The sequence below is a fragment of the Acomys minous genome (assembly GCF_964271855.1).
Source record: "Acomys minous genome assembly, chromosome: 9".
In the NCBI taxonomy this organism is placed as follows: Eukaryota; Metazoa; Chordata; class Mammalia; order Rodentia; family Muridae; genus Acomys; species Acomys minous.
Window position 1 is genome coordinate 85,415,626 of NC_140490.1, and position 15,813 is coordinate 85,431,438.

Sequence of the window (15,813 nt, forward strand, 5' to 3'; positions counted from 1 at the left end):
ATTCAGGAAGTTGTCTCCTGTGCCAATGAGTTCAAGGCTGCTTCCTACTGTCTTACTGGTAGACTAGTGTTCTTGGTTTCATTTTGAGGTCTTTGATCCCTTTTACACCTGAGTTTTGTGCAGGGTGATAAATAAAGATCTATTTGTTTTTTACATATGTACAATCCAATTATGCCTGCACTATTTGTTGTAAATGCTTTCTTTTTTTCACTGTGTGGTTTTGGATTCATTGTAAAAGAAGTCAAATGTCCTTAGGTGTGTTGCTTATTTATGGGTCTTTGATTCAATTCCATTCATCAAGAACTCTGTTTCTATGTCAATATCAGGAAATGTTATAATATTGCTCTGTACTTTAGCTTGAAGTCAAGGATAGAGATACCTCCAGAAGATCTTTTATTTTAAAGGATTGTTTCAGGTCATTTGGGCTTCTTTCATATTAAGTTGAGAATTGCTCTTTCAGTGTCTGTAAATAATTGTGCTGGTATGTTCATGGGAATTGCTTCAAATTTTTTCTCTTTTTTTAGATTTTATTTTATTTTTTAATTTTTTAATTTTTCAATTTTTGTACATATATATTTATATTATTACACATATATACAATAGATTACCTATGGCAAGAAGAACCATGACACAATCAGGAATCATATAAATGTTACATTATTAGTGTTTTGGCTATTTGTTTTTGACAGCCTTGAAGTAGACATCTTTTCTATCTTGGTGCATCTACATTTCTGAATCTAATTCGATCTCCATCACATCTTGTCATTATCAACTTAGAACACTTACCTAGACCTAAAAACATCTTAACCACTAAACAATTAAGCTTCATTGTAAAACTAAGCTACCTGGTCTTCAACTCCCCCAGAGACTTGAGAAGGAGTAAATTTGATTATCTGAGTATGCTGGGAGTGCAGGTTAGTAGCTTTCCAAATGTAAAGATGACAGAGACAGTTTTCTACCTGAATAGTCACCCAAACCTCTCTGTAACATTGGAGCATCTTCTTCGGCCTTCTGGCACACTATGTCTGACAGAGGCATGAATTATTGAGGATTTGCTTACCCAGTCTTGGCACAGTTTGGCTGTCTACTCTGCCTGCATCCCAGCTTGCTCATTTTCTAGGTAGAATTATGTCTGTGGTAGAAATGAGGATCTCTTTTCAGTGGGTAGTTTGCCACATTTGAAGCCATATCCACAAGGAGGTTCTTTGATCCTCATCATTTTCTTTGAGGTAGGCTGGGTGTTGCCAGGAGTTAACCTGTCTCGTGGTCAATGAATATTTAAAGTAATAAAAACAATTTTAAATGCCATATTCTGCATGTCTTGGGGTTTTGAAGATGTTGTCTTTTTATAGAATCATATCTATCTGCTGTACCTAAGATGTATATTCTTATGATAAAAGTAGACTAGCAATTGACATGACCATGATTTAATGTACGAACATTTAATTTGTATAACTTACTTCTCCTAAACAGCTTGATAGCACTTTCAAAGCATTGGAAGTAAAGTTTGTTTTATAATTGAGTTATATGGGTACAATAACTCATTTTAGATTAGAAATATATATATGTATATATATAAAATATGTATGAAGAATAATCTTACATTTGAATTGTATATCATTGTATCTAGAACTTATTTTGCATCTAGATACAAAATTATATATCAGTGAATTAAAAATATCTTGTGAGTGACAATTGAGGCATTAAATTGATGAGTAGATTTACTAATCTACTTTTTGTTCTATCTTCTCTTTACATTTCTATATTCCCCCCTTCTTTCTTTTTAACTACTTTCTCCAAACAGGATGTCAATGTTCAGCATGTTGAGAGGGATGCATCCTGTGAAGTCTGATCCAATGTCAATGTCTGGTTCTTTTGTTCTGAAAGAATATAATTTCTCACAAGCATTATACAGTTCTAAAATTATAAACGTATAGAAGGTGTGTGTGTGTGTGTGTGTGTGTTTCATGAAACAATTAAGGCTGGATTTCTGCTCTTTGTATGATTAGGAAAAGAAGACAACTGTAAATCTTCATTCATGACAAATGAAGAATGGCATCTAATAGCAATTTATAAGCATTCTTTAGTCAACAAGAATGATTGTGTATGCCTAGAAATGAGCATTTAAGCCAGTCTCAGAGCTATTATCATATGGTTGGATTAGCCATATGTTACCTACTTGTTCTGGAGTTTAAATTCTTCACATCCTGATTGTAGCCCCCCCAATTCCTCTCCCTCCCTCCCTTAGTACTCAGACAGAGGAGCCCTCTTCCCCTAATATCTGACCTCAGCCTATCAAGTCTCATCTGTATTAGTTGTAACCTTTTCCTCTCTAGCCTGGCATAGCCGTCTTGCCAGGGGGAAGTGATCTATGTTCCATGGTCAGAGTGCATGCCTGAAGTAGTTCCTACTCTTCAGCCATGGGATCCACAAGGAGACTGTGCTGCTAAATCCAAGCAGTGGGTCTCGGTCCACATCATACATGCTCCTTGGTTGGTGTTTCTGACTCTGTTTTGTAGTATAGTTATCCTGTGTTATGTGGCTCATGTCTGATTATGAGTGATTATATACCATGTGTGTCTTGCTGGGTCTGGTTACCTCACTCAGGAGGGTGTGTTCCAGTTCCATCCATTTGCCTGCAATTTTCAAGATTTCCTTGTTTTTAGTAGCTTAAAAGTATTCCATGTGTAGATGTGCCACGGTTTCTTTACCTATTCTTTGGTTTGAGGGACATCTAGGTTGTTTCCAGATTCTGGTTATTACAAATAAGCTGATATGAACATTGTTGAGCAAAAGTCCTTGTTGTATGGTGGAGCATCATTTGGGTATATTCCCAAGAGTGCTTTGGCTGGATTCTGAGCTAGAGTTATCCCCAAATTCCTGCTAAAGGACCAAAGTGGTTGTACAGGTTTTCACTCCCACAGGCAGTGGAGGAATATTTTTCTTTCTCCACATCCTCACCAGTGTGTGCTGTCACTTGAATTTTTGATCTTAGTCATTCAGATAGGTGTGAGATGGAATCTCAGAGTTGTTTTGATTTGCATTTCCCTGATGATTAGGGATTTTGAATATTTCTTTAAATGTTTCTCAGCCATCTGATGTTACTCTGTTGAAAATTCTCTGTTTAGCTCTTTACCCTGTTTTAATTTTGTATATTTGGTTTTGTGGTGTTTAATTTCTTGAATTCCTTGTATATTTTGATATTAGTATCTTTTTTCAGATATAAGTTTGGTGAAGATCTTCTCCCAGTCTGTAGGCTGTCATTTTGTTCTGTTGACAGTGTTCTTTGCTTTGCAGAATCTTTTCAGTTTCTTGTGGTCTCATTTGTTAATTTTTAAATCTTAGAGCCTTTGCTTTTGGTGTTCTGTCCAGGAAATTGTCTTCTGAGCCAATGAGTTCTAGAATCTTCCTCACTTTTTCTTCTAACAGATGAGGTTTGTTAGGTTTTAAGTTGAGGTCTTTAATCCACATGAACTTTAACTTTGTGCAGAGTGATAAATATGGCTCTATTTGCATCTTTCAGTTGCTTGGTTAGATTTACACTAAGATACTGGATATTATTTGTGGCTATTATGAATGGTGTAATTTCCCTAATTGATTTATTAGCCTATTTGTAATTTTATACAGGAGGCCTAGTGATTTATTTGAGCTGATTTGTATCCATCCACTTTGCCAAAGGTGTTTATCAGCTACAGGAGTACCTTGGTAGAAATTTTCATGTTACTTATGTATACTATCTTGTCATCCATGAATGATGGTCTTTTGACTTCTTCCTTTCCAATTTCTGTCGCCTTCATCTCCTTTAGTTATCTGATGTTTCTAGCAAGGGATTCAAGTACCATATTGAGGAAAAATATAGCAAGTGGACAGCCTTAATGATCTATCTATTGGTGAGATTGTGATGTTGAAGTCTTTCACTATAAATGTGAAGGATTTGGAGTGTGATTTAAGTTTTAGTAATGTTTCTTTTATGAATGTAGGTGCTAAGGCCAGGTGTGGTGATACATGTCTTTAATCCCAGCACTTGGGTCACTGTGAGTTCAAGGCCACCCTGGCCTACAAAGTGAGTCCAGGACAACAAATGCTAACAGAGAGAGACCCTTTGTCAAAAAAACAAAAAACCAAAACAATGTAGGTGCTCCTTCATTTAGGCATAGATGTTCATAATTGAAACATCATCCTGGTCTATTTTCCCCTGATGAGCATGAAGTGTTCTATCTATGTCTTTTGATTAGTTTGGGTTGAAAGTCTATTTTATTAGATACTAGGATGACTACTCCAGCTTGTTTCTCTGGTATGTTTGCTTGTAATACCTTTTCCCATCCCTTTACTCTAAGGTAATGGCTATCCTTATTGCTGAGGTGTGTTTCTGGTATGCAGCAGAATGATGGCTCCTGTTTTTGCATCCCTTTTCTTAGCTTGTGCCTCTTTATTGGGGAGTTAAGGCCATCGCTGTTGAGAGATCTTAATGATCAGTGGTTATTGGTTCCTACTTTTTCGACATTAGTATTGGTAGAGTGTGTGTGTGTAAGCTTCCTTCCTTTGGTTTTTGTGGATGTGAGAGTATTTATTTCCTTTGTTTTCCTGGGCAAAGTTACCCTCCTTGGGTTAGAGTCTTCCTTCTAGTATCTTCTGTAGTGCTGGATTTGTGGTTAGGTACTGTTTGAACTTTTTAAAAAATGGAATATCTTGTTTTCTCCATCTATGGTTATTGAAAGTCTTGCTGTGCATAATAGTAGTCTGTGTTGGCAACTGTGGTCTCTTAGTGTCTTCATGGCATCCATCTAAGCCCGTCTGGCTTTCATAGTCTCTTTTGAGAATTCATGTGTAATTCTGATATGTGTACTTGACATTTATGTCATTATGCCTTTATGTGTACTTGACATTTTTCTCTTGTAACTTTTCATATTATTTCTTTGTTGTGTAAGTTTAGTGTTTGATTGTTATGTGGCAGGAAGATTTTCTTTTCTGTCTGAATCTATTTGGAGTTCTGTAGGCTTCTTGTACATTTATGGGCATTTCTTTTTTTTTATTTGACAACTATATTTATTGCTGCTCTACTAGTAATAGCATGAAAATGGAATCAGCTTTGATTTCTATCAATAGATGGATAGGTAATGAAAATGTGGTACATAGACACAATGGAATTTTGTTTTACTATAAAGAAAATGAAAAATTCTGGGAAATGGGTGGGTCTGGAAGCTATTAAGTAAATGAAGTAAACCAGAGGCAGAAAGATAAATACCACTTTCTCTCATATACGAAGCCTAGCTTTTAATTTTCATGTATGTGTCTGTATGTGGGTAAGTCTGAATATAGGCCATGAAACTGGAAAGGGTACCCTGAAGAGGAAAAGAGGTTTTAAGGAAGGGAGAGGGGCATGTGACATCAAAAGGGAAGGAGTCAAAGGCTAGGGCTAGGCTTGAGGAACAAGCGAGGAAGGGCCAAGCCAAGTATCCCCGAGTGTCACAATAAAGCTTCTTACGTTGTATGTGAATTTAACAAACAAAATTCTTTTAAAGGAAGTCTTACTCAAATCAAGCCTTACATATGGTCTTGTGGGATCAGACAGGGAGGGACACTGTGGTTAGAACTTGGAGCACTCGTTGTCCCCTGCCTTTCTCCTCCTTCCTCAGGCTGAATGCTTCTCCTCAAGATGGATGCTTGGGTCTCACAGGTATTTGCATAATTAGCATGCATGGCTGTGTGTGTAGATTCACAGTCTTTTGAAGGAATTCTTCCAGCTATGGCTTTACGATACAGTTTTCCTTTGGTGTCTCTGGGAGACTGAGTCCCAAGACCCTACTTTGTGTAGATAGATGTTTATCCTCAATCGCTGTCTATTGCCTATTTTGGAGGATGCTGGGAATCTGAGCATAGGTCACCGTGCTTGCACAGTGAGCCATATCCCCAGTTGCTTCTGTGCATTTTAAATTATGGGCATTACTTTCTTTAGGTTTTGAAAGTTTTCTTCTATGATTTTGTTGAAAATATTTTCTCGGCCTTGCAGCTGTGAGTCTTCTCTTTCTTCTATCCCTATCATTCTTACATTTGGTCTTTTCACAGTGTCCCAGAGTTTTTGGATGCTATGTTTCAGTAGATTTTTTTAGATTTAACGTTTTCTTTGATAGTTGTATTTATTTCTTCAGTCATATCTTTCACCCCTGCGAGTCTATCTTCCGGCTCTTGTATTCTGTTAGTGATGTTTGTATCTGTAGATCCTATCTTTTACTCTAGGTTTTCCATTTTCAGGATTGTCTTGGATTGTGCTTTCTTTATTTCTTCTATCTCCATTTAAAGTCTTGAGTCCCTTTATTCTTCTTCCTTCTCCTTTTGGATAGTAGTTTCCTGTCTTTTGCCACTTTCTTTAAGTGATTTGTTCAATTATTTCATCTCATTCTTTGTGTATTCCTGTTCTCTTTTGAGAGATTTATTTCTCTCCTGTAAAGTCTTTCTTATTTTCATAACTTCAGATTTGAAGTCCTTGTATTGTGTGTAAGATGTAATAGTATCTCCACGGTTCATTTTGGTGTTGAGAATGCTGGTTCCCAGTGGTATTAAATAATCTTGGGTATTGTTGCTTATGTCCCTAAGCTGACCACTTTCCATTGTGATGTCTCTGGTTGGAGCATGTGCCCATTGCCTGCTTACATCCTAGAATTTTCTGTGTGATTTGAGATCCGATACACTTCTGTTCCAGACTTTGGCATCTGTGTTCAGTGCTAGAACCTACAGAGGCTTCTGATATTCAAAACTATGGATCCCTTTGCAACCCAGGATTTCAAAAACTGCCCTTCATTGAGATGTGTGGGTATAGCCCTTGGAGACTCTGCACTCCTTTTTTTGCAGGGACTTGGGAAATTTCTGTGGGTTTACTGGGTGGCCTAAGTCTGGTCCCAATCTTGCTCCACACAGTTTGGACTCCTTTCACCTGTGAGACTCCAGTACTCATGTTTTGTGGTTCTCAGATTGGTCATTAGGTTGCTGAATAGTCACTGTGTTCTTGCTAATCAAACAAGGAATGTGTTTGGCACTACCATATTGGATCCTCCTCCTTCTTCAATTTCTTCCTTCAGAGACATGAACTTTTTTTCATACAGGTCTTGCACTTGCTTGGGTAGAGTTTCACTGGCATAGTTTGTGTGTGTGTGTGTGTGAGTGTGTGTGTGTGTGTGTGTGTGTGTGTGTGTGTGTGTGTGTGTATAGCTATTGGGAATGTTGTTGCTTCCTTCCTTCCTTTCTCTGCCTGTTTTCAATGGAATAAAGTTGGGCTACAGATTTTTTAAAAATCTGATTTTGTATCCAGTCACTTTGCGGAAGGTGTTTATCAGCAGTAGGAGTTCCTTGATAGTATTCTTTGGGTCACTTATGTATACTATCATATCATCTGTGAATAGTGAAAATGTGTGTACTTTCTTTCCAATTGGTATCCTGTTGATCTCCTTTCATTGTCTTATTGTTCTAGCTGAGATTTCAAGCACTATATTACAGAGATACGGAAAAAGTGGGAAACCTTTTCATGTCCTTGATTTCACTGGGATTGATTTATGTTTCTCTCCATTTAGTTTGATATTGGCTATAGGATTGCTGTATATTGCCTTTTCTATGTTTAATTAGATGCTTGTATCCCCGATCTCTCCCAAGACTTTTAATGTAAATGGGTGTTGAATTTTGTCAAATGCTTTTTCAGTATCTAAGGAGATGATTATGTGGTTTTTTCTTTAATTCTGCTTATATGATAGATTACATTGATGAATTTCCATATATTGAACCACTCTTGCATACCTGGAATAAAGCCTACTTGTTCATGGTGGATGAAACTTTTGATGTGTTTTTTGGATTCGGTTTGCCAGTATTTTATTTAATAATTTTGCATCTATGTTCATAAGGGTAATTGGTCTGAAATTCTTTGTTGGGTATGCTTAGTTTTCAAGGTGACTGTGGCTTCATAAAATGACTTTGGTAATATTTCTTCTAGGAATAGTTTAGAGAATATTTGTATCAGCTCTTAATTAATGGTCTAGTAGAATTCTGTGCTGAATCCATGTGACCCTCTGAGGATTTTTGTTGTTGTTGTTGTTGTTGTGAGATTTTTGATGGATGTTTCTATTTCCTTAGGAGATATAGGAATATTTAATTCATTTACTGTTTCTTGACCCAGTTCTGGTCATTGGAAACTATCAAGAAAATTCACTATTTCATTTAGATTTTCACTTTCAGTGACATATAGGATTTTGAAGTAAGATCTAATAATTTCTTGTTTTTTCCTCAGTCTGTTGTTATGTCTCCATTTTCATTTCTGATTTTGTTGATTACTCTACCTCTGCCTTTTAGTTAGTTTCCATAAGGGTTTGTCTAGCTTGTTGAATTTCTCAAAGAACCAGCTCATTATTTTGTTGATTCATTGAATTGTCCTCTTTACTTGTAATTTATTGATTTTTTAGCCCCGAGTTTGATGATTTACAGCCATCTATTCCTCTTTGGTGAGTCTAATTCTTTTCCTTCTATAGCTTTCAGGTGTGGTGTTAAGTTGCTAGTATGGGATCTTTCCAATTTCTTTATAAAGGTACTTAGTGTTCTGAACTTTCTTCTTAGAACTCCTTTCATTGTCTTCCATAAATTTGGGTATGTTGTGCCTTCAGTTTCATAGAATTCTAAGAAATTTTTAAATTTTTTTGTTCCTTACCAAGATATCAATGAGTAAGGAGTTGTTCAGTTTCCATGAGTTTGTAGGCTTTCTGTTGTTTAGGTTGTTGTTCAGTTTCAGCTTTAATCCATGGTGGTGTGATAAGATGCAAGGGATTATTTTGATGTTTTTATATCTGTTGAGTTTTGTTTTATGACCAAGCATATGGTTAATTATGGAAAAGGTTCAATGAGGTGCTTAGAAAAAGGTGAATTCTTTCATGTTTTGGTGAAATGTTCTATAGATATCTGTTAGGTCCATTTGATTCATGATGAGTAGAGTATAATCTTCATTATTTTTCCATTTAGTTTCTATCTTGATGATCTATCAATTACTGAGAGTAGGGTGATGAAGTTTCCCAGTATTAATGTGTGTGGTTCAATATGTGGTTTAGGCTTTAATAATGTTTCTTTTACAAATATGGGTGCTCCTGCATTGGGATGTAGATGCTCAGGATTGAGATGTCCTCTTGGTGTATCTTATTTGATGAGTATGAAGAGTCCTTCACCATCTTTTTTAGTTAGTTTTAATTGAAAGTATATTTTATTATATACTAGAATTGCTACTCCAGTATGCTTCTTGGGTTGAGTTTACTGGAGTACCTTTTTCCAATCCTCTCTGAGGTAATGCCTTTTTTTATTGCTGAGGTGTTTCTTGTATGCAGCAGAATGATGGGTCCTGTTTTAACATCCTTTCTGTTAGGTTGTGTCTTGTTATTGGAGAGCTGAGGCCATTGCTGTTAAGAGATATTAATGACCAGTGGTCGTTAATATCTGTCTTTTTTTTATGTTGGTATTGGAGGAGTGTCCATGTGTATTTCCTTTCTCTTGGATTTGTGGGTTATTATCCTTGGTGTAGTTAGCCTCATTGGCTTGGAATTTTCCTTATAGTGTCTTTTATAGGTCTAGATTTGTGGTTAGGTACTGATTAATCTTTTTGTGAAGGAAAATCTTGTTTTTTCAATGCACAGTGATTAAAAGTTTTGCTGAGTATAGTAGTCTGGGTGGCACTGTGGTCTCTTAGGGTCTGCATGGCATCCATAGAGGCCACTATGGCTTTCATAGTTTCAGTTAAGAAGCCAGGTGTAGAAATTCGTGGACAAATGGATTGACCTAGAAATTATCATAATGAATGAGTTCACCCAGAAGCAAAAAGAGACAAACGGTATATACTCACTTATATCAAAACACTAGTCCAAGGGATACATCCCATGAAAAACTTTACTTACCAAGAGAGTGAGTCAGAGGAGATGACATCTTATTGAGACTTTAGGCGAGAGTATCATGGAAGAATGTGGAAATAGTAGGACCCACAGTGTCCTGGAAACCTACAAGAAGAACTTTATGACAGGCAGATCTGGGTCCTGGGGTCCTCCTCAAACTAAGGCACCAGCCAAGGAGAAATAGGCAGTAAACTTCGAACCCCTACCAAGACCTAGCCGACGAACATGATATTCTCCACCGTTGAGTGGAGAGTGAGATCTGACTCTCACACAAACTCTGGTGCCCCTTTTCTGACCACGTCCCCTGGATGGGGAGGCCTGGCGGCACTCAGAGGAAGGATAGAAAGTTACCAAGAAGAGACTCGATATTCTTAGAGCATATATAGGAGGAGGAGGTCTCTCTCAATCACAGACATAGGGTAGGGGAGAAGGGGGGAAGTGGGAGGGAAGAAAGAATGGGAGGAAACAGGGGAAGGGCTAACAATCAAGATGTAATATGAACAAATTAATAAAAATATTGAAAAAAAAGAAGCCAGGTGTAATTCTGATAGGTTTGCCTTTATATATGACTTGGCCTTTTTCTCTTGTAGCCTTTTATATTCTTTCTTTGTTGTGTACATTTAATATTTTGATTATTATATTGGGGGGAGAATTTTCTTTTCTTGTCCAATCTATTTGGAGTTCTTTAGGCTTTTTGAATGTTTATGGGCATTTCTTTCTTTATTTTAGGTAAATCTTCACCTTTGCTTTTAAAAAAAGATTTTCTTGGCCAATGGAGCTTGGAGGCTTCTCCTTCTAATTCTATTATTCTTAGGTTTGGCTTTTTAAATACAGTCCCAGGTTTCTTGGGTATTTTGTGCCAGGATCTTTTTAGTTTCACTGTTTTCTTTGACCGGTGTAATGATAAATTCAATTGTATCTTCTACCCTTGATATTCTCTCTTTCTTCTTCTGTTTTTGTTGACATTGCTTGTGCCTGGTCTTCCTGTTGCCTTCCACAGATTTTTAAACATAGATTTACTACTCATTGTGTTTTCTAATTCCCTCTTTGGGTCTTGAACAGTTTTATTTGTTTTTTCCATTCCTTTCTCCCAGTTGATTAAATTTTCCTCTAATTCTTTACAGGTTTTATTTACTTTTTAAAATCTTTTTCAATATATTTTCCTCCCCCCTCCCAGTGATTTATTGTCCTCCTTCAAGGCTTCCATCACTTTCTTCATGTCAGATTTAAAATCTTCTTATGCTTTTTGAGTGTTCATATCTCTAGGGCGGGTCACTGTATGTGTGTGTCCCACATGGGCCAGGCAGTTTGGAAGCCAGTAGAGAGAGCTCTAAGCTGAAGGTTATTTGCTAGAGCTCCACTGAGGTCTTCTCAGGATGGTGGAAAGTGAATGTTTGAGCCTGCACTCAGCTCAACTCTACTAGATTCCTTGTCTTTGTATCAGTTGGGTTATGCAGGAGAGGAGCAGGCTGAGATTACTTCAAGCTGATATCCAATCTGGTGCCCCTCAGGCCTCCTTGGTATAATGGAAAACATATGTTGTGTTTAAATCTGACTCATCTCTGTTGGTTTACTTTGTGTGATCCAGATGGGCCAGGCTGGTAAGAATTGGGTTGGCAGAGAGAAGTCCAAGCCCAAAGATGCTGGTATGACTCACAGGCCTTCTCAGGCTGGCAGCTAAAGTGGGTTGTGGCCAGTGCCCAGATCACATTTTCTTGTTAGTTTTCACTTTCCCAGGTGGTCCAGACTGATAAGTAGTGTGAGGGTGGAGAAAGATCCAAGCCTACAGCTTCTCAGAAGTATCACAGGCCTTATCCAGATAGCCAGGGAATGTGGCTTGTGGCTAATGTTGGACTCAACTCTTCAGACTGAGTTTTGTTGTGCATATCCTCTGTTCCACAAGGGGCCTGCTGTCCATTCAAGTATTTGGAGGAGTGCATGGTTCCGAAAGCTTTTGATTCCCAAACCAGGGGGACATCAGTCATGATGGGTGGCCAGGCAGCTGGTTCCTATCTTCCTCAACTTCTTCCCTTCAGTCAGTTTGGCAGTCTCTGGTCCTCTGCTCCCTAGACACAGTACACAATGTGCACCTGTATCTTGGTTAATGCATATATATATATATATATATATATATATATATATATATATATATATATATATATATGCAGGATAAATTGCGATGACTTAGATATATGGATGAAGTCATGTTTTTTCATGTTTCTCTAGAATGAGAATTCTAAGACAAATATATAGCAGACCAAATATCTAGGGCTCTGTTCTAGTTCATAGATAAGATTCAGATATCAAAAACCTCTTTATTTACTTTTGTACAGATAGGCTCGTATCAAAATGTTCGATTTTGATGAAGTCTTAAAATGCTTTAGTCTTTAAAGATTTATTCTTCAATTGCCTTGTGTTGGGTAGGTTATAATTTGTATAGAAATTTAGAGAGGTTATCATAAATGACTCACTTCAATTGATTTGAAAATTCCATTTTTGCAATATCCTTCATAATGATCTTGTGTCTTCTTTTAGAATACCAACATGGAAATATGAGTTTTTTCTTGTGCTGCTTTTTGCTACTGATGAGATAAACAAATACTCTGACATTTTACCCAATGTGTCTTTGATATTTACCTTTCCTGTCGACATGTGCTTTCAAACATTTGAATTCATTGATGAAATAAGTTCACCACAAAACAGTACACAAAAATTGCCCAATTATATCTGTGGAATATCTGTTTGTGATGTAGAACTTATAGGACCATCATGGACTACATCTTTAAAACTGTCAATTTATTCTAGAATTCCAAAGGTGAGGCTGTGTTATAAAAAGGAGAGGTAACAATTTATCTATACCAATACCAAGTTATGACAGAGTCTGAATGGGAAGCATGGGTTTGTGCATGCTGATCTGTATGTTTTGAAGAATTAAAGTATTGATATTTCACTAAAATTTCTTTATATTACAAAGAAAGAATGAAGTGGGGGTGGGGTGGGGAAGTTTTTGCTTTACATTGTGGCTTGTCAGAAATATTAAATAATTTTATTGGAATTCTACAGGACATTTAGAAGGTGAACTTACTGTCCTTTACAGGAGGAAGGTGAGGAACACAAATTATACCTAAGAAAGAACTCCTAATTAATCTTACTCCTCACATTACTTCTTCTGTTCTTCATCCTTCAGATTTTCTTTGGACCATTTCTTTCTATTCTGAATGACAATGTCCAGTTTCCCCATGTCTACCAGATAGCACACAAGGATACATGTTTGATCAATGCCATGGTCTCTTTGATGCTTTATTTTTCGTGGACCTGGATAGGTTTGGTCCTCTCTGATGATGATCAGGGCATCCAGTTTCTCTCAGATTTGAAAGAAGAGATGCAAATTAATGGAGTCTGTTTAGCTTTTGAGAATGTGATCCCAGATAATATGCAGTTATATTTGACAAGGGGTGTAATATATGAGAAACAAATCCTGACATCCACAGCAAAGGTTGTTATCATTTATGGTGAAATGAACTCTACCCTAGAAGCCAGCTTCAGAAGATGGGTGTATTTAGGTGTATGGAGAATCTGGGTCACCACCTCACAATGGGATGTCATCACATACAAAAAAGACTTCAACCTTGACCCTTTCCATGGAACGGTCACTTTTGCACACCACCATGGTGATATATCTGAATTTAGAAATTTTATGGAATCTATGAACACTTCCAAATACCCAGTAGACATTTCTGGGATGAGACAAAAGTGGAATCATTTTAACTGTTCAATTTCCTGTACCAACTATAGCACAATGAATCCTTGTTCATTCAATACCTCTTTGGGTTGGTTATCACAACATGAATTTGCTATGGATCTGAGTGAAGAAGGTTACAACTTATACAACGCTGTTTATGCTGTGGCCCACACCTACCATAAAATCATTCTTCAACAAGTAGAATCTCAGCAAGTGGCAGAACTCATAGGAATATTCTATGACTGTCAGCAGGTAAATTATCTTACATTAATGATGCTTATGTTATGATATTTTAATATAGCCCCACAAATGATCATATGAATTATTTTCTCATTAGAAGGATTTCTATACCTCAAAACTCCTCAATATAAAAATTTTAAGTGGATAAATGTACGGCACAAGATTAATATTAAATGGATGACAACATTTTTTGTATGAAGATTAGTCATTTTTTGAGAATGTTTTGAATATTTCATCATATGAGTTCAATAAGAGAAATAACAACTAAAATTTCCATAATAAAGTTCTCACATGATACCTAGAAGATAGTTTATTCCTCAAGAGAAAAAAATGTATTGATCAATGTCATGGATAATTATTTTTATGAAGTGTCAATTAATTATGCTGACAAATAATGACTAAAAGTTTTTATTAAATGTATTTGTATTATACATATGAATACAATATTTACATGATTTACTCACCACCTATCTTCCATTCAGAAGCTTCCAGCCCTATTACTCTCTCCATTTTTATGGATTCTCCTTCAAAAAGTTTGCAATACACACACACACACACACACACACACACACATACACACACACCCACACACACACACACACACACACACCACATTTAACATCAAGATTTAGTTGGTGTTGTGACAGTTTTCCTACATGTATTGAATGTTTAGATCTCTTGCATTATGTTACTCAATATTTGGTAAACATTTTCTGACCTTTTATGCCATAAAACAGAAATAAAGTAAAATATAATTTATTTGCCCATGAGATAGCTTGTGTTTTACTTGATAGGATACCATCAAATAAATGTATTTTCTATGTTATATATAAAAATTTTAAACATTCACAATGCCACTTGGCTTTCCTGGATGGGGATATGTAATTATCCAATGATGCATCTTATTCAGATGGCTTCTTTGCTGAAGAACATTGTATTTACTAACCCTATTGGAGAACTAGTAAACATGAATCTGAGAAAAAAAGTATGTGCAGATTATGACATTTTCAACATTTGGAATTTTCCACAAGGTTTTGGATTAAAAGCAAAAATAGGTAGCTATTTTCCATATGTCCCACAAAGCCAACAATTGCATATATCTGAAGACTTAGGGTTGTCCGTTGGAGGAGCACTGGTATGTACACATAACTTTCATTTTCCATAATTTTATGTTATAAAAGATTGTGGTATTGCAATGATGGCTTAGTTCTTTTTTGAAAACTTATTTATTTATTTATTTATTTATTTATTTATTTATTTATTATGTATACAGTGCTCTGCCTGCATGTATATCTGCAGGCCAGAGGAGGGCACCAGATCACATTATAGATGGTTGTGAGCCACTATGTGGTTGCTGGGAATTGAACTTATGATCTTTGGAAGATCAGTCAGTGCTCTTAACCGCTGAGCCATCTCTCCAGCCCGATGGCTTAGTTCTTAAGAGTAATGGCTCTTCTTGCAAAGGCCTCAAGCTCAGTTCTCAGGATCCATGATTGAAGGCTCATAATTCTCTATAAGTGCAGGTCATGGGGATATTTGCCTCTGGCGTCCCTGGACACGTAATATGACATTCCACTTCACCATAATGTAGAAACATATATACAAAATTAAAATAATAAAAAATATTTAAACTATTAAAGTTTGGTGATGAGGTATAAACCATGAAGTTTTGTGATTCTATGTGTTCACTTTTATACCTGATCAATAATGTCATGTAACTGTTTACAGAAGCATTTCTCTGTATTGTAGACTTTCATTATACATTTAAAAAATTTCAAATCTGTGAGGGTCTTCAACAATGTGCTGTGTTCATGTTCATCCTATAACTTTTCGCTGTGCCATCATGCTTGCTCTTCTGCTCAACTCATTGTTGTTGCTTTTGCTCTATAAACCCTTGAAGAGCAATTTATTCCACTTAAGTAT

The 15,813-nt window shown here is 36.5% G+C and overlaps 1 protein-coding gene across 1 annotated transcript in view; it reads left to right on the top strand.

Moving 5' to 3' along the window:
* LOC311605916 (vomeronasal type-2 receptor 116-like) overlaps positions 1-15,813 on the top strand; it is a gene marked incomplete at its 3' end in the record, with an annotated part of 64,908 nt that overhangs the window by 32,676 nt on the left and 16,419 nt on the right. Inside the window, exons 3-5 of the mRNA XM_084796753.1 lie at positions 12,444-12,723; positions 13,096-13,902; positions 14,801-15,025. Coding sequence (XP_084652879.1) covers positions 12,444-12,723; positions 13,096-13,902; positions 14,801-15,025 — 1,312 coding nt within the window. The remainder of the gene's footprint in view (positions 1-12,443; positions 12,724-13,095; positions 13,903-14,800; positions 15,026-15,813) is intronic.